The sequence below is a fragment of the Aplysia californica genome, unplaced genomic scaffold (genome assembly GCF_000002075.1).
Source record: "Aplysia californica isolate F4 #8 unplaced genomic scaffold, AplCal3.0 scaffold00105, whole genome shotgun sequence".
In the NCBI taxonomy this organism is placed as follows: Eukaryota; Metazoa; Mollusca; class Gastropoda; order Aplysiida; family Aplysiidae; genus Aplysia; species Aplysia californica.
In genome coordinates, this window is record NW_004797375.1 from 1338162 (window position 1) to 1356068 (window position 17907).

The 17907-nt window shown below is 38.3% G+C and overlaps 1 protein-coding gene across 1 annotated transcript in view; it reads right to left on the reverse strand.

The window, feature by feature from the left end:
- Nucleotides 1–559: 559 nt before the first annotated feature.
- Nucleotides 560–17907, reverse strand: part of LOC101856014 — an 18926-nt gene continuing 1578 nt past the window's right edge. Inside the window, exons 2-14 of the mRNA XM_013080901.2 lie at nt 17517–17610; nt 15162–15200; nt 14198–14346; nt 13616–13729; nt 11550–11666; nt 10837–10993; nt 9093–9271; nt 8295–8417; nt 6372–6490; nt 5423–5620; nt 4979–5090; nt 3024–3137; nt 560–1114 (exon numbers count right to left, since the gene is read on the reverse strand). Coding sequence (XP_012936355.2) covers nt 1022–1114; nt 3024–3137; nt 4979–5090; nt 5423–5620; nt 6372–6490; nt 8295–8417; nt 9093–9271; nt 10837–10993; nt 11550–11666; nt 13616–13729; nt 14198–14346; nt 15162–15200; nt 17517–17571 — 1569 coding nt within the window. The 5' untranslated portion in view covers nt 17572–17610 and the 3' untranslated portion in view covers nt 560–1021. The remainder of the gene's footprint in view (nt 1115–3023; nt 3138–4978; nt 5091–5422; nt 5621–6371; nt 6491–8294; nt 8418–9092; nt 9272–10836; nt 10994–11549; nt 11667–13615; nt 13730–14197; nt 14347–15161; nt 15201–17516; nt 17611–17907) is intronic.

Genomic DNA, 17907 nt, shown 5'->3' on the forward strand with positions numbered 1-17907 from the left:
ATATTTCATTATGATCATAGCCTATACTGCTACACACACAGAATATTACAATTTCATGATGACCTTGACTTGTTTGCTGCTCACACAAACTACACACACAAAATATTTCATTGTGACCTTGGCCTGTATTGCTAAACACACAGTATATTATTACTTCATGACGACCTTGTCCTGAGTGCTAAACACATAAAATGTTTCATTCTCACCTTGGCCTGTATCGCAACTCATTGCTGTACCGTAGAAATAAATTATATTAAGAATACTTGATAATATTCTAGACGAAGACGTATTCAAAACAAAGTTCAACGTGTCAACTAATTTCAGGCTTCATCAGGAACATAGCTAATGAAAAACAAACAATACCACAGAAACACAACATCCACTATAAGACGTTTTGTAATGGAGCACTGTATAAATGCAATCTATTATCATTTTTATTATTGACTCACGTGAGGACTCCTAATACAATAGCAACAAAATGTTCACTATAAGATGCTTCGTAATGGTGTGCTGAATAAATGCAATCTCTTATTATTTTTATAATTGACTCACGTGAGAACTAATACAATAGCAACAAAATGTTCACTATAAGATGCTTCGTAATGGTGTGCTGAATAAATGCAATCTCTTATTATTTTTATAATTGACTCACGTGAGAACTAATACAATAGCAACAAAATGTTCACTATAAGATGCTTCGTAATGGTGTGCTGAATAAATGCAATATCTTATTATTTTTATAATTGACTCACGTGAGAACTAATACAATAGCAACAAAATGTTCACTATAAGATGCTTCGTAATGGTGTGCTGAATAAATGCAATCTCTTATTATTTTTATAATTGACTCACGTGAGAACTAATACAATAGCAACAAAATGTTCACTATAAGATACTATTATCATTTCTACTATTGACTCAATTTAGAACTCTCAATACCATAGCAACAAAACGTTCACTATAAGATACTTTGTAATAGTGCGCTGTATAAATGCAATCTCTTATTATTTTTACTATAGACTCACGTGAGAACTCCCTGATCGTCACACAGAAGGTTGTGAAGGGTGCCCGGACTCCACACCTGTTTATTCTTCTCCCACTGCACCAGCTGGCTCTGAAAGACACACGGAAATACAAGAAAAACTTTTAGCTTTAGTAAACTTTGCTTTGTTTTAAAAGTAAAGGTTTTACGGCACTCGCAACTGTATAAGGTCAGATGAGCGTCAGAAGATTAGAAGTAGAAGTGTTACAAGAGAGTAACAAACATAAAAAAGAAGAAGGGGAGATAAGGACGATAAATGTTTGACAGGAAAGAAGGAGCAAACCACACCAGAGCATCCGCCAACCACCCACTTTAGTAAACTACTGTGAAGCGAAGAAAAATGAATTGGTATAGGCATGTAACAAGATCGTGGTGCCTATCCAAGACCATTCTTAAGGGAACTGGGTTTTTTTTCAGTTTTAATAAGGTTTTACTGTGCTCGCAACTTCATAAGATCATGAGCACCAAGGGGTGGATGTCAACAGAGAAGTCCAAACGGGGAATCAGGCTTACTCTGCTGACCTCTCTAGACTCAACAGCACGAAGTCTGCTTCGACTATCAAGGCACCCCGAAAATAGCAGTTCACAAGAGAGTGACAAACATACAAAAGAAGTAGAGGAAAAAATAACGATAGTAAGGATAAAGAAGGACAAAACAGAAGTTCCCCCTATGTTTTTCAGGCACAGTATGAGCATGACATTGATAAATCAGCCCATTTGCAATTCTACTGTGCATAAGAACATGTTTATATTCTCCCTTTGGGAATGGCCTAAAGACACTTCAGTCAGTGGCACTGCCCTGGTGGGGGGATAAACTACCTGTGAAGCGAACAAAAATGAATTGGTATGGTCATGTAACAAGATCGTGAGGCCTATCCCAGACCACTCTTCAGGGATCTAACTGTGCAGGGCAGGAGAAAGAGAGGAAAGCAAAGAATGAGGGGGACCGACAATATTGCGGAGCGGACAGGGAAATCCTTCGCCCAAACTCAGGCGCCCCCCCCTCCCAAAAAAAGGTGAAAAGTGGAGGCACCTAACAAGCTTCTCTATCATACAGCGCCCCTATGATCCTCATGGATTATGGGATCAGTAAGCAGTAAGCAGTAAACAGTTTTACAGCACTTGCAACACAAATAGGGCACTTAAGAGCAGAGGATATGAGGTGCTACTACTACTACTACTAGAGAGTAACATACAAAGAAAAGAAGGAGGGGGGGGGGAGGGATACGTATGATTGATCTTTGAAAGGAAAGTAGAAACAAACTACACCAGAGCACCCTCCAACCACCCACTAACAACTTTTGGCGTCACGAAGAGGTGAAACGGGTGAAGGACTGAGGTAAGCGTTTAACAGTCTGTCACATTGTATATCCCTTGCAGGCTGAGATGGTAAATTCAGAGTGAATCTTCTTGTTTTTGTTGTTATCGATCTAGCAATAGATGGACTCTCACCCTTTTGTCCAAAGCCATGTGGTGATAAGTGCAGGTTTGCTGAAATTGCTGAGACGTTCCATAGAGTGTGTTATCATTTGTCAATATTAGGTTGCAGAGGGAGAAGCGTAGCTGTGATGTTATTTAGGGCCTTTAGAGTGAATCGGTTCAGAGTTACTGAGAAATTGCCAGAGCATTCCTTCGGAGATAATAAAACACGGCCGTAAATAAGAACTGTAACTCATCGCGATTGTGAACATGAGCACTTGAGAACCGATTTTGCGTATCGAACAATAGGATATGATTTTAACTAAATTAAACTCACACATACACACACACGCCAACATACACACACACATACCCACACAAACCCACGCACATACACGAACCCACACCCACACACACACTCCAACTCACACACACATCTATACACACACAAACCAACCCACAAACACACACACATGAACCCACACTAATACACAAACAACACATACACACACATGCCCACACGAACCCACACACACACACGAACCCACACACACATACAAACCTCCGGTGCTTGGGCTGCATTCAGCAGCTTGAGAGAGGCATAGTTCTTCCCCAACACAGCTACTATAGGGTACATGCCGCTCTGAGGTTTCTCCTTGGTTGTCTTCCCTTCAATCTGAGGTGGAGAAAACATGTTTCATATTCACTGAATTTTTCCATGCACTGATAGAATATCTATAAACATTGAACTGAAAGAGAGGATGCACAACGAGCAGTACTACTAATAATTATAATTTTAGAAGTCTTATGCCCACACGGACATAAGGGCTATTCCACGGTAAATGACAGGAAAGATACATACCTCATTTGTGCAATCAGTTAGCGAAACTTAACCCGTCATAGACTTTGCATGAAAAACTTTTTTTTTTGAATGACTGCGTTTACTATGATTTTTAATATGTCTTTCCAATGCTCTGATCCTTTAAAGTTGAAATAGATTAACTGATATTGACGATTGACAGTGTTATCATTGTAAGAAGGTATAGTCCAAATGTCCTGTCTGTTTCCGAGGAAGAGCCCACAATTCTAGATCATTTAAGAGGTGTGCTTCTTTGACCCTGTCTGTCAGGGCCAAGATGGTCTAGGATGAAAACAATATCCCAGGAGATAGATGAAGATGTTTGATTAAAAAAAACCCATGCCACTCAGGAATTGAGCTAAGGTCTTCTGTGTGTCATAGTGAAATGCCTAACAGCTACATTACATACCTTGGTAAGCAGTACTAAAAGCAAGTTTACATGTGATAAGAAGGACACTGTGTCTAATTCAGAATAAATGCAATACAGACACAATTCAGTTTAACACTTTGCCATCACAAGGCTCATATAGTAAAAACTCTTGCCATCAAAGGCAAAGGCACTCTGGGGAAAATCCAAAGAAACTGGTTGGTAAACATCGCTGATTGGCGAGATGAGGCGGCACAGTGTTAAAGCTTGACAGCTGCTTTCCCACTCAAAATTCTTCCCAAAAATTAAGCAATAAAAAGCGTTTACAAAAACCACATAAAACTCTTTATAGATATTTGTTTTTTGCACAACAGAGTATGCACCATCTAACAGTAGGAGTTTCAGTGATTTCTCCACCATCCTCCATTTCCTTTGCTAATGTTACGATTGACATAAAGAACTTAGATATTTTACTATCATTGACGAAAAAGAAGGCAAAAGAGACAGAGATAGACCAAGAATAAATAAATAATAGAACTTGATAGGATGGGGGATGGGGAAAGACCAGAATAATAAAATAGTAATTTTCCAACATCAAGTCTGTGCTCCTCTACGGCTGCGAAACTTGGAAGACAACGAAGACAGTACTGAATAAGGTCCAGACTTTCATCAACAGATGTATGAGGAGTGTTTTAAGAATTAAGTGGCAGGATAGAATAAGAAATGAAGAGCTGTGGGAAAGGACAGGACAAAAGGATATAGAAGTAGAAATAGGACTAAGAAAGTGGTGATGGATGGGACACACCTTAAGAAAGCCCAGCGGAAACATCACAAGACAGTCACTGCAGTGGAACCCCCAGGGAGCACGAGGCAGGGGTAGGCCACGGGAAACATGGAGGAGATGTGTGGAAAGGGACATGAGAGAAATGAAGCTCACTTGAAACGAGCTTGGAAGGATGGCTCAGGACAGAGATAAATGGAGGAGCTTGTATGTGGCCTATACCCTGCCAGGGGTGAAAGGCATTGATGATGATGAATTTGCCAAGAGCATCTGGGCAGAAAAATGTGTGGTGAACTATGATATTCTGATGCCTGTTTCAGGTAAGGGACTTGATGATGATGATGATGATGATGATGATGACGATGATGATGATGATGATGATGATGATGATGATGACAAGTTTAATTTCAACTTCAGCCTCAACAAAAAAAAAAAGATATTTGGCAAGCCCACACATCTCCCATACATTATCATTTATCAGCACGATCCAACCAGACGGCAGCACCTTACCTTGCGACCATTCTTGGTGAAGTAGTAGGCAGAATCCTTCCCCGGGACATATTCTGAGTCCCACTGGCCCTCCACGCCAAAGCCGTAGGTCACACCATCGGCTATCTCAAAGCTGGAGACAAAGATGTGACATTTATCCTCAGAACATAGACAGCTTTTACACATTTATTTGAAAGTAAACAATTACCCAGCGTTTCATCTGGAAATAAACAAACTGTATACTTTGATTAAAGCTAAAAGACCATTTGCAAATTAATCTGATCAAAAACAGCAGTTGAACATTTATGGCATCCATTGTTTTATTATTTATTTGAATCATCTCTCTCTCTCTCACTCTCTCTCTCTCTCTCTGTCTTTCTCTCTCTGTCTTTCCCTCTCCCTCTCTCTGAAAGGAAAATATTATCTTGACAATATGATACAAAAACACCCGGCAAAAAGTCATACCCTTCCACCGCTCCTCCGTTACGCTCTTTGGAGTCCAAAGGAAATCGTTCCGAGTAGAGAACATCATGCATGATGCCGAGAATGAGACCCGTCTCAGCGGCTGCGTCCATACACTGGATCTCGTAGTAGTTGTTGGTGCGGCTCAAGGGTTGCTGAGAGACTGCGGCTCCGATAACATTCTGAGAGTTGGACGTATTCCTGTGCACATGCAAAATAATTTTAAAATGTCATTTTTGTTGCAATGTGAAACAGCTGATACATCGATATATTGGAGCTTTATCATTCCTTACTACTGGAGTGAGAAAACTGAAAATGCATGGAATTTAATGAAGTATCCTTCTATTAAAACTCCAACACCATACCACCAGACTTAGGCTTTTAATCTAACTATAGACTTGAATTATAATATCCAGGACCGGGCACTGCCATGGCTACAGTTCCTTGCTTTCTTTAAAATCTGAGCAGTGCTGATGCATACCATGGAAACATAAATGAAAGGCAAAACACCAGTCCCACTATAGTCCAGTGTGTGCACAATCTTTCCCTCTTTGTCCTTTCTTTTTTTTTTTTTTTTTGAAATAGAGTCATATGGTGTGATCCCTGGTCACTCTCTCTCTCTTCCTTCTGGCACTTTCGCATCGTAAGTGGTTGGTGATGCCGACAGCACGCAGGAACTCAACACTCGCTCAAGGGTTCTTGAACAGTGCTGATCATGGGTCGCTAAAATGTCCCAGCAAACATGTTTTGGTGGCATGATAGTTGGTGGCACATTTGAGGAATATGTGGTCCATAGTCCCGTCCTCTTCTTCGCAGTGATCTATGGTGAACCGGAATTACGTCAAAGCGCAGTCTTGGATATTGTGATTGATTGATTGATTGAGTAGGTGTTTTACGGCACTATCAACTCAATTTAGTTCATTGGATATTATGAATCTGACAAAGTAATCACCTGAGTACACCACCGACGGAGAGAGAACATTTGCTGTAATTTGAATTGTCCATGAAACCATCCACGTCTGAGCCCCTCATGACTCTCGAAGACTGGATGTGCTTGGGATTAGGTCGCTCCTGGTTTGCAAAAGAAAATGTCAAAGGTAAAAAGATAATGTTGCGGCAAACCACTAGAGTTCCCACCTTCACTCACACTAAAAGAAATAAGGATTGAGAAAGATTTTTGCATGGCACCATTAAGCATTCTCATTCTATAATTTGAAATAGCAAAAAGAGAAACATTTTAGAAAAAAATTCAGAAACCAAATTATAAACTTAATTTAAATAAAAGTAATTGATGCTTTAAAACTGAAAAAATACTAACATAACCTTCCTTTTTCTCTATCCTAATCTACTTAACCTTCACACCAAAGATAAGTCTGAGCTTGCTGGTCTGTTCGATTTGCATGCAAACTTCAATTAAAATTGCCATTGACATGCACGTATGTACATTAGATCAAAATGTTCTCTAAATTTCAAGAACACCATATTTTTTCAGACTCTAGATTAAGACTTAGTTCTACTAACTCAAGCACAAGCCTTGATACATTCTACCATTACCATTCTGCACACTAAATTAACGACTCAGTATAAAGTCCTGTTATTCTAGAATTTGTTCCATGGGAGATCAGGTGTACAGGTCCTGTAAGTTTAAGGGACAGTATTCAAAAGGTTACCCCCCAAAAATCCTTCAATTCACAAATAAAGTCCATGTTAGATTTTTTGTTCTGGTAAAAGTTTTACGGAGCTCACAACTGCTTAACACTTTGCAGTCACACAGCCAGCAGTACAAAATACCCCATCTGGTCACCCAGCCAGGAGAGCGGCTGCAACGGACTTCTCTGGCCTGGCGCAGTTCTGTGCCAGGTGACCGGAACAGATAATTTTCACCTGTGCATTATTGCGCCAAGTGACTGCAAAATGTTAAGGCCTTATGACCACAGAAGAAACAAAGAATAGATTTTAGTTGTTCTGGGAAAAGCATTCTTTGTCCATGGAACTTCCAAAATCCCAAACCTTGTCTGTTGCTGTTTTGGTAAATCTCCATGTGAATTATCAAAAAACTATAAAAGACTACAGAGAGTGCTTAAACATAATAGAGTGCTTGGGAATTGCAGGATATCAAATCGCTAAGAATTATTCTACCGTTGTAAAGTGAAGGGGATATTATGCATACAAAGAAAATACAATACCATGCTTATGTGTTTGTGTAAGTATTTTTCTATGACTTTTCATTAACATGAAGCTGTGAATAATCTAATTCTTTATGTCACAGAAGTTTGTGAGAGCACAGCCAGTATATTAAATAGCAGTATGAACAAATCAAACGTGAAGTATCATGATGAAATCAGGCGCTCGTCAAAACAATGAAAACAAAGAAGTCAGCATTTTTGGCCGATGGGTAATTAAAAAAAAAAATTTCTTTTTGTGGCTCAACACCTTTTTTTTATGTCCATTAAAAAACACATTTTTGTGTGGATTTTACTCAAAAACATTGATAAAAGGCACATGAACTGTAAATTTTCAGTTTCCAAGGACTCTATGGAAGTAACAAAACTTTGGCCGCCATTTTCTCCCTCAATCGCACATATTTCGACTTTTATTCATCATAGATGGATGTTTTTTTCCCCAAAAGGAAGGCAAATGAACAGGCTTTAAGATGATACCAATAACACCCCGTATGCCCGAAAATTGACGAGCGCCTGATTCCATCACGTTGCACCACAAATCTCATTTTACTATGGCAATCCAAGTAGTGTCACACAGGCTTTAAGAAATTGGCGTTATATTATGAAGAAGGATACAAATTGAAAAAAAAAAAGAAAAAAAGAAAATGCCTTACTGCTGACCAGACAACACAAAACACCAGTTCACACAGTACCTTGCTGAGCACGTGCGCCACTGTGTCCACCAGTTGTGTCTTCACATCCTCTGTCTTCTGACTGCCGTCGAAAGTGACGATGATGTGGACCGGGTTATGGGGCAGCAGGTGCTCAAACAGGATCTGGGAGGTGGGGGCAAAAGAAAAGTGGGGATTTGTTCCTTGTTTGTTTTTTGTTTTTCAAGAAAAATGGGGGATCTGTGAATTGTTTTTGTAATTAAAACGGGGATTTCTTGGGATTTGTTCCATGTTTTGTAGAAAAGCGGAGATTTGTTCCTTAATTTTTAAATTTTTTTTGGGGGGAAAGCTGGTGATTTTGTTCCTTGGTTATTTTAAGAAAAGTGGGAATTTGTTCCTTTATTACTTTTTTTTTTTTAAAGTGGGGATTCGTTCCTTATTTTTTACTTGTAGTAAAGTGGATTCCTAGTTTTTTTTAGAAAGTGAGGATCTGTTCATTGTTTTGTTTTTTTGAAATAGAAAAGTGGGGATTCGTTCCTTATTTTTTACTTGTAGTAAAGTGGATTCCTAGTTTTTTTTAGAAAGTGAGGATCTGTTCATTGTTTTGTTTTTTTGAAATAGAAAAGTGGGGATTTGTTCTTTTTATTTTAGAACATCAGGAGTTTGTTCCTTGTTTTTTTTTTTACTTTTAGAAATGATAACAATAATAATAACAGCAACGATAATAATAATAATAATAATAATAATAATAATAATAATAATAATGATAATAATAATAATAATAATAATAATAATAATAATGGGAACTTATATAGCGCTTTTTATTACACAGATACCTACATGACTGCGTTCTGCTTCTGTGAGGTTGATGGTCCAGTCTTTGGCTTGCAGGCCTTTAGTGTACTGGAATGGTTGTCGCGTCTCGTTCGACCTTGACACAAGGAACTTGGACAGGCTCTTCTGTGTGCCCAGGGGGACGATCATCAAGTACGACTGTTTGTGTGTCTGTAGTGCGATCTCTGTGAGAACATGATATTGAAAGCTTGTTTCAGCTTGTCTTTAGAGGGGTTAGAACTACCAAATTAATCATTTGCCAGCCGTTTAAAAGTATTAAGCCCAAAAAATTTTGAACTAAATTTTTTATTACAGTTTTTTAATCTGTGGAATTTGTTGCACCGGTACCAGAAATATTGTTGAAATTCAAATTCTAAATGTTGAAACAAAGCATGAGAAAATATACGATGTATGTACCATTCTTTAAACAAGACAGTCGCAGCAGTAGAACCCACAGGGAGAACGAGGCAGGGGTAGGCCACGGGAAACATGGAGATGTGTGGAAAGGGACATGAGAGAGATGAAGCTCACTTGGAACGAGCTAGGAAGGATGGCCCAGGACAGAGATAAATGATGATGACTGTTTAAAGAATGAAACAGTTTTTTTACTCTCTTCTGTAAAATTTTGCTCACTTCATTTTAACTGTTTACCAATGCAACATTATGGAGGTGAGGTTGGTTGGTGGATGGTCTGGTACTGTCTTCTCTAGTCTCGTCCTTCTACTTCTTTTCCTGTTTACAGTAATTTGTATCCATCCTGGTGCAGTAACATCTATGGTGTAGCAGTCATTCTTTTTGCCTTCGCACACAGAAGATCTTATTTAATTCCCGCGTCTGGAGGTTGTTTTTTTTTATTATTCAGTATCTTCATCTGTTTGCTGGTATATTGTATCCTTTTCCACCTACGTTGACCCTGACAGACAGGGTCAGAGCAGACTGCCTTCTATATGATCTAAATTGTGTCGATGTGGGTGTAAAACATCCATAATTACAAGCAGCCCTTGTCTGATGAACGTGGTTCCTACTGTCCCGACAAGTGAACTCTTAATCTACACCTCAACAACATTTTAAAAAAAGAGAGCCAACTAGGATCTCGATACCAGACTGAATAACCAGAAGCTGGTAAAGTATACTTGAGCCCGCCCCACCCCATTCTTAAAATAAGTTAAAAGTCTCTTTTGTGTATGATGTCTTGTATGGCTCCTTAGAGAGTGGAGGCCACAGTTGTGTATAGAGCGTTACGACAAGTAAGTTCCTAATGGAAGGCTCCAGTAAACTTTTATCCAGACACATAGTTTTCTCTTTCTTTCCTAACAAACATTTACTGTCCTTATCTCTCCTACTTTTTTCGTATGTTACACTTTTGTAAAACCTCTAATCTTCGGCTCTTATACGACCTGCTTGTGTTGCAAGTGCCGTAAAACTTTTACTGAAACTAAAATATTTAAATTTGTCACACCAGTGTTGTCAGTGGTGTATCGGTTAGGCACTTTGCTGTCTCATGCAGGAGACTCGAGTCCAATTCTTGAGTGGAGATAATTTTTACTGAGAATCTCAGTCTTTCTGCTGCGATGCTGTATCCCTTTCAGCCCGTATTGGCTCTGACAGGCAGGGTCGAATCCCGCCTCCTAAACGATCTAAATCGTATCGATGGGGACATAAAAACACCTAAACACCTATATCTATAAAAAAAAAAGTAAAAAAAAAAAAAGTAACCCAAATATTTGCCACCTGGCTACAAGGCACTCACTGTTTGGGTTGTACAGCAGTGGACAGCCTCGTGTGTTGGCCAGCTCCCTCACGTGCGACACGCAGGTAGCCATTGCCTGGATGGTGTTGATCTTTTTGCAGCCCGCTAGGATGCAGAGGCCTCCGTCAGTGACCTTGGAGCATCCGTTGATGTTGACCTAAGGCGACACAGAGAGACGAACTTTGTTGTTATCATGATGGGGGAAGTTTTCTCTACGCCAGTGACAATGACAATTAAAGATGAACACATAAATTGCATGCAGAAAAAACAAAAGTAGCAAAGATACAGGTACAAAAAATGTCTTTCGTTCCTCTTCTCTCTTTCTCTATTTTTCATTCCCTTTCTCTTTCTTTGTCAGTCTTTCTCTCTCTCTCTCTCTCTCTCTCCCTCTCTCTCTCTCTCTCTCTCTCTCTCTCTTTCTCTCTCTCTCTTTGCAGATTTGTATAAGTCAAATGAGATCCATAGCAGAAAAAAGTGAGGGAGTAAGAGTGATAATGAATGAATGAAAGAGAAAGAGAGAGAGAGACACAGAGAGAGAGACACAGAGAAAAAAAGAGAGAGAGAGAGAGAGAGAGAGAGAGAGAAGGAGAGAGAGACAGACAGACAGACAGAAAAACAGAAATAGAGAGATGAACAAAGAAGGGAACAACACCTAGAAAAAAAAGAGAGAGAGAGAAACCACCAATTTAGATATGAAAACACTAGTTTATCACCTCGACAGAACGTTTCAACGATGACCGTTCCAAAGCTTGGACCAGCCAGTGCAGACCGATGTCAGTGACAATACTACAGCCCTCCAGTGACACACGAGTGACATGATCTAGGGAACCCTGAAAGAGAAAGTGACATGATAAGACTAGATAGTGCTTTATTATCCCAGAGGGAAATTTTCCTTGGCTGTACAGGACCGTAAAAACACATGGAGGAATACATAAAATTTTAAAATTATATATTACTTTCATTAAAATTCAAGATGAAAAGAGAAGTAAAGCTGACAAAATGTACATTTACATCAAATGCATCATTCAATCACATGCAGGAATTTAAATACTAGACCTTTGGAGTTATATATAGATACATACTCAAAGAGCAACACACATCTATGCTCATTCTGACAAAAGCCTTGTGCTAGATGGCAAAACATTTCTTTTATATCTTTCTTTCTTTGTTTTTGGAGGTACATACCTGCCGCTGCGTGATCTTACAATTTGTGTGGAAAAGGGGTGTGATGGGTCGTTTATAATGCTTTTTATCTTTTTTATACATGTGGTGTTATTGATCTAGGGAACCCTGATCTAGGGAACCCTGAAAGAGAAAGTGACATGATCTAGGGAACCCTGAAAGAGAAAGTGACATGACCAGCGGTATTGCAATCACAGTCAAACCTATCCAAGATAACCACATGGATGGTTGGCGGGTGCTCTGGTGTGGTTTGCTCCTTTTCTCCTATCAAACATCTATCGTCCTTATCTCTCGTCCTTTTTTTGTGTATGTTACTCTCTAGTAACGCATTTACAAAATTCAAAAAGACAACCACCCATTGTCAGGCATGGAGAGTGGTCATCTTGGACAGGTAATCCTCTTGGACAGTGTCATTTTAATACAGAAAAAACAACTCCACATACGGGGATAACTTTTCGGTCCAGAAAAGGGGGAGAAGTGAGAAGCAGTCATTTGTACAGGTCATTATCTTGGACAGGTGGTCGTTAGAGTAGGTTCGACTGTATTTCTAAACAGTTAAGACCTATCCTATACAAATCTACCCCTGCAGCTGTGACTTCTTGCACATATCACACACAGTCTTGCACTTGACTGAATGGAAAAAGTCCATCCATAAGAAGCAGAATCATTAATGAAATCACCACAACCACCATCAACAGTAACAAGAGTAGCAACAAGCTACAGGACTTCACCTTTGAACACTAAGCACATATTTCGGCATAAAAGAAAGTCATGAGTTGTTTACTAGAACTACATATTTGTTTGAGTATTTTCTTTTGTTTTTGAACAAAGTATGGCAGAGAGTGGAGGAGCGGTTCAACGAGTGAGTGTTGATGAAAGGAAGATGAAGAGAAAAAAACGGTAGAAAGAGGGAATGACATGGTACTTTTGGGAGACCTTGTAACAACTGAGAAAAAAAACCCATTTGACTCTTTGAACATATATGCGACAACGATAACATTAGTAATTACTAGATTTCTACAGCATCCACTCCACAATTGGGCTTTAGGCGCCTTACATCAATAATTAAATTGAACATTAAAGCCACATTTGAGCTCATAAAATTGTTCATATTCATCTGTACACATACATGCAGTAACAGATACATGACAATCAAAAGGCACATTCATGACGATTAGAAAGTACATTCATAACACTTAAAACTTCACATTCATTATACTTAGAACTTACATCTGTGACACTTAGAACTTAGATTCATGATTCTTAGAAATAGACTCATGACACATAGAAGTTGCATTCACGATACTTAGCGCTTATATTCATGACAGTTAGAAGGTGCATTCATGATATTTAAAACTTATATTCACTGATAGTCAGAGGTTGCATTCATGATTCTTAACACTATGCCCCCTCGGGACGCCGATCAGCGGCGGTAAGAAGCCGTTCCTTTTTCCCACAGGACGTCAATTGGGCGACGGTGTGATATAGCGTGTACTGCACCTGTATCCTGGTCCGTGAGGAGAAGTGTTGTGTGCTTAGCGCGCTGCGCGGGGGAAAAGTGTTAAAGCTAACAATTAATATGACACTCAGAACTTACATCTGGCATACACTTAGCAAAAGTCCTGATCAAGGCATCTGTGATGTAGCCGTCATGTCCAAAGTCTATATTTGTCAGAGGAATTTTTTTCTTCTTCGACAGCTTTTTGGTTTCCTTCGAAAAAAGAAGAAAAGGTGAATGATGAAAAAATATATAGATATCAGGTGATCCTCTTGAACAAAGTCATTATAATAGAAAAAAAGAGCAAGGAGGGAGGGCGGGGAATGGGAAGTGGTTGTTTGTACTGGTAACTGTATTGAACCTTTATCCTTATACAGTTATCTGTGAAGAAAGACTGAGGACACAAAACTGTCTTATTCTATACTGTGAGGAAGCTAAATCCAAAACTGCCGGCACAATGTACTTCTGTATACGGCTGGTGAAATTATGGCTACAGGACTATATAATGACTGACACTGGTCAAAAATAAAGTAGAGATTATCATGGCACTGTGTAAATTCAGTAATAATTCATTTGAACAGGATAAAGAATCAATACCACAACCTACAGAATAGAAACTCACTTTTGTTACTTTGATTATTTTGACATGGTAGAGTAAACTTTTCTTTGAGCAGAACTTACCTCTATCTTCTTGGCAAAACTGTCAAGAGGGATGTACCCAAGAGAAAAGACCTCTTCAAGATTCGCCTCAACGGTGCCATCAAAGTTCTGTTCTCCATCTTTACCTTTACCCGGGGGTATGGGGGTTTCAGGAGACGGGGCATTGGCAACTGGATAAGACGGAACACAAAAAAAATTGTTGCCGTGTAATAAGACCAGCTATCCAACAAATTATTGTTAAAGCAAAAAACAACAACAACAAAACTAATGAAATTGATTATCCATTTCACACATGCTCAGTCAGAGACAGGTCTGATTTTCTACTAGAAATTCTCCTAAAATGCAAGAAATATAACCAACTGTCTACAAGGTTTTTACATGATGAGACCAAATATGTTTTTTATCTTCTGTTAAATTTACTTCGCAGGGGTTAGCCGGTCTTATCACGCAGGTGACAAAACATTTGACATGAGTAAAACGGTCATTGAGCCTGTACCATTCAAAACAATGGTGGTGAAAAGCTCTTCAAGTCACACACACACCCAAAAACAGACACTGAAGTGTGTTTTCACGTTTAAAAAATAATGCTACGCTTCCCAAGAATTTCAAAACGAGTTTTAAATATAAAATCATATATATCTATAAAATATAATAAATGTGATAAAAACACTGGACAGCCGATATTATACACCAGACAGTAAAATTCTAGTTTGAGATATATATGAGAGAAGGGAAATTCTTTAGACAAATAGGCTTTGAGTGTATGTGATCAAACAAGATTTGAACTTAAGTAAACAACATTAAGTGGGCCTGCTAAACTTCTGGGCTAAAAAAAATATAACTAGAATAAATAAATTTACTTTTCTATTCAGTATTTGCAGAATTTGTTTGATAAGCTAACATTTTTGTAGACAAATTAATTTTATTGAAATAATTATAATTAGTCAGTGTGGAACAGACAAAATATGGTTGATGATGATCTTACCCTCGGGAACCGCATCTTTCACTTCCACAAGAGAGATAGCTGAAAAGAAATGCACGAACTGATTAGGAACAAAAAGACATCTATTTTTTTCCAGTTCTTTCGTTCCCTTTCTTGTACTTTTGTAAGATGCAGGCAATGAGGAATTGTTATAAAGATGCGAGTATGCACATGATATATCAAGAGAAAAAGAGGGGTGCATGTGTGTGTTTGTGTAAATGGAAAGGATGGGGGCAAACTGAAGAAAGCAAACAGGGAGAAATTGACAAGCTAGTAGAAAGCAAAAAAAGAGAGGAGAGGGAGAGGGAGAGAGAGAGAAAGAGAAAGAGAGAGAGACAGTCAGAAAAGGGATTTCAAACAAAGGGAAAAACAAAATAGAAAAGAGTAGAGAAAAGGCAACTCAGAGAGAACAACATTAAGATGCGATTTCAATTGCCAACAATCTTACACAATATGTCAATTAATGGTGATATGTATTTTTACATTATTTTAAAAAAATAAAAGATCTTCCTACTACCTCCCCCAAGACATACACATACAGGCCCCATTACACACCCACACCAACACAGTTTACACACAAACACAATATAGATAACAAATGCCCAAATTCTCTCTCTATCAGAAACACACTGACAAATATACACTCACAAAGATACAAGTTCATTCCACTACATACCAACAAACACTGACAGTTGCATTTATTGTCCATAATATTCTCTCACTCTTACCCCTGTGTAATAACCTAGGAGCTCTATTTCAGGTGGCCAGGATAACCACAGACCATGGTCTGATCACATGATTTTGTGTGGCATCTAACACCCCTTGCCCACTAGGGGATCGAGAATCCGATCGTTCGACTCGCGGCCTGAAAACAAACATGTTATTTTTTAGGCTGCAAGTCGGGCGATCAGTTTGTGCCCCGATGGTTGCTTTGCGCCCTCAATCCGGCTACCAAACCGAACCAAACCCATCGTGCTAATGCACACCCCCCCCCTCCTCCATAACCACTGTTTTGGTTCTGATCTTTGCCTTCCACCATAAATGTTTTCAAAAAAATCCATGAAGTATTGCAACCTTCTAATAACCCTATAGGTCCATAGATTTTTATGGTACTTCATTATTATGAAATAGAGATACAATATGATATGTAATCTATACAACGTACTTTACGAATCATTACTATAAAATACTGAGTGTTAATTAAATTGAAAGCTGTTATATTATATACTGTATAAAACATTTTCCAACTCTTCTTGCTTTCAAAATCCAGCTATGCAGACTGCATAGGGGAAAAAAGATTGATGACTGAGAGCTGCATCATTGAAACCTCAGTCTGAAATTATAAGCCTTGTATCGCTTTGGTTAAATACTCAATGAGTTTCTTTCAGCTTCAAGAAATATAATAGACACCATCATTCCAACCCACAGGAAATCCAGTTTAGCCCAGGTTTATCTCAAGCAACAAAGGACAAGCTACTCTTTAGAGACGAGACTTAAAAACAAGGATTACAGATAGAAGAAAAGGGCACATACTGACAGATGAGAAGAGCCTATACTGACAGATCAATTGACATAATGTCGGCCTACAGATGCTGCTGGTTCTAAAATTGGGCATTCTTGAAATAGGTTTATTCGAGGAAGGGGGTTTCACAGTTTCCCATTCATTTGACCCTGTCTTTTGGAAGGTCCCCCGGACCCCCATATCAAATAACATTTCAGTTATTGTAAAAGTGTCAAATCAAGCAAGCATTTTTCAGATAAAAAGAACTTGAAAAAAAAAACCTAACAATTTTTTTCTGTCCATGACCAGCTATAATTCCTTTGCAAGCTACATCATTATTAGGTTAACCTGAATCAAAAACATATGTGTCACAACATGGTGAAATGAGGCGCTCTTGAAAATAGTAAAATCAAAAAAATTGTCATTTTTCTGACTGTTAGGCAATTTTTTTTCTTAATTTTCTTTCTTTGGCTCAAAACCTTTTATATCCACTTAAAAAATACATTTCTGAGTGGATTTTAGTGAAAAACATTAATCAAAGGCACAATAAAGGTCAATTTTCAGTCTCCAAGGACTCTCAAGACTTTAAAATTGGAGGATATTTTCTCGCTAATTTGACCTCTGAAACCAGGCAACCCTAACCTCCTTCAATTGCAAATATTTCAACTACTATTCAACATAGATGGATATTTTTTACACCAAGAGCAAGGCAAATGAACAAACTTTAAGATGATATGCCAATAACTGTACATGCCCAAACATTGACGAGAGCCTGATTCCACTGCGTCGTGATACATATTTTTAAAAAATAGGAGAATAAATTAAGTTGAAGCTCCATCAATAATCCTAATACTCACATCGTCGTCTGACTCTTCTTACAGGATCCGATTTGATTTTGCGTATATTTTCCATTGTAGGCCTACACTTCTGGTCCGTTCATCTAGTATTGACCTTCATCCAATAAAAACAAAAAAGAATTAATAGGACTAATGTAATAAAGTTTATAATAATACATAAAAGTAGTTATATCGCAATATGATAATGTTAAGGGCAATAAGAATTGCAAAAAATAATCACCAGATTAATAAAATTTCCAACACGTCTAACAACAATATAAAAACATATAACAATGCAAATTATTTAAAAATTGGTAGACTGATGATATAATCTTAATCTTAATAATAAACTAATATCAGTACAGTCTGTAGCAGTCTAAAAAAAATTAAGTTACTGAAGAAGAAGAAGGAA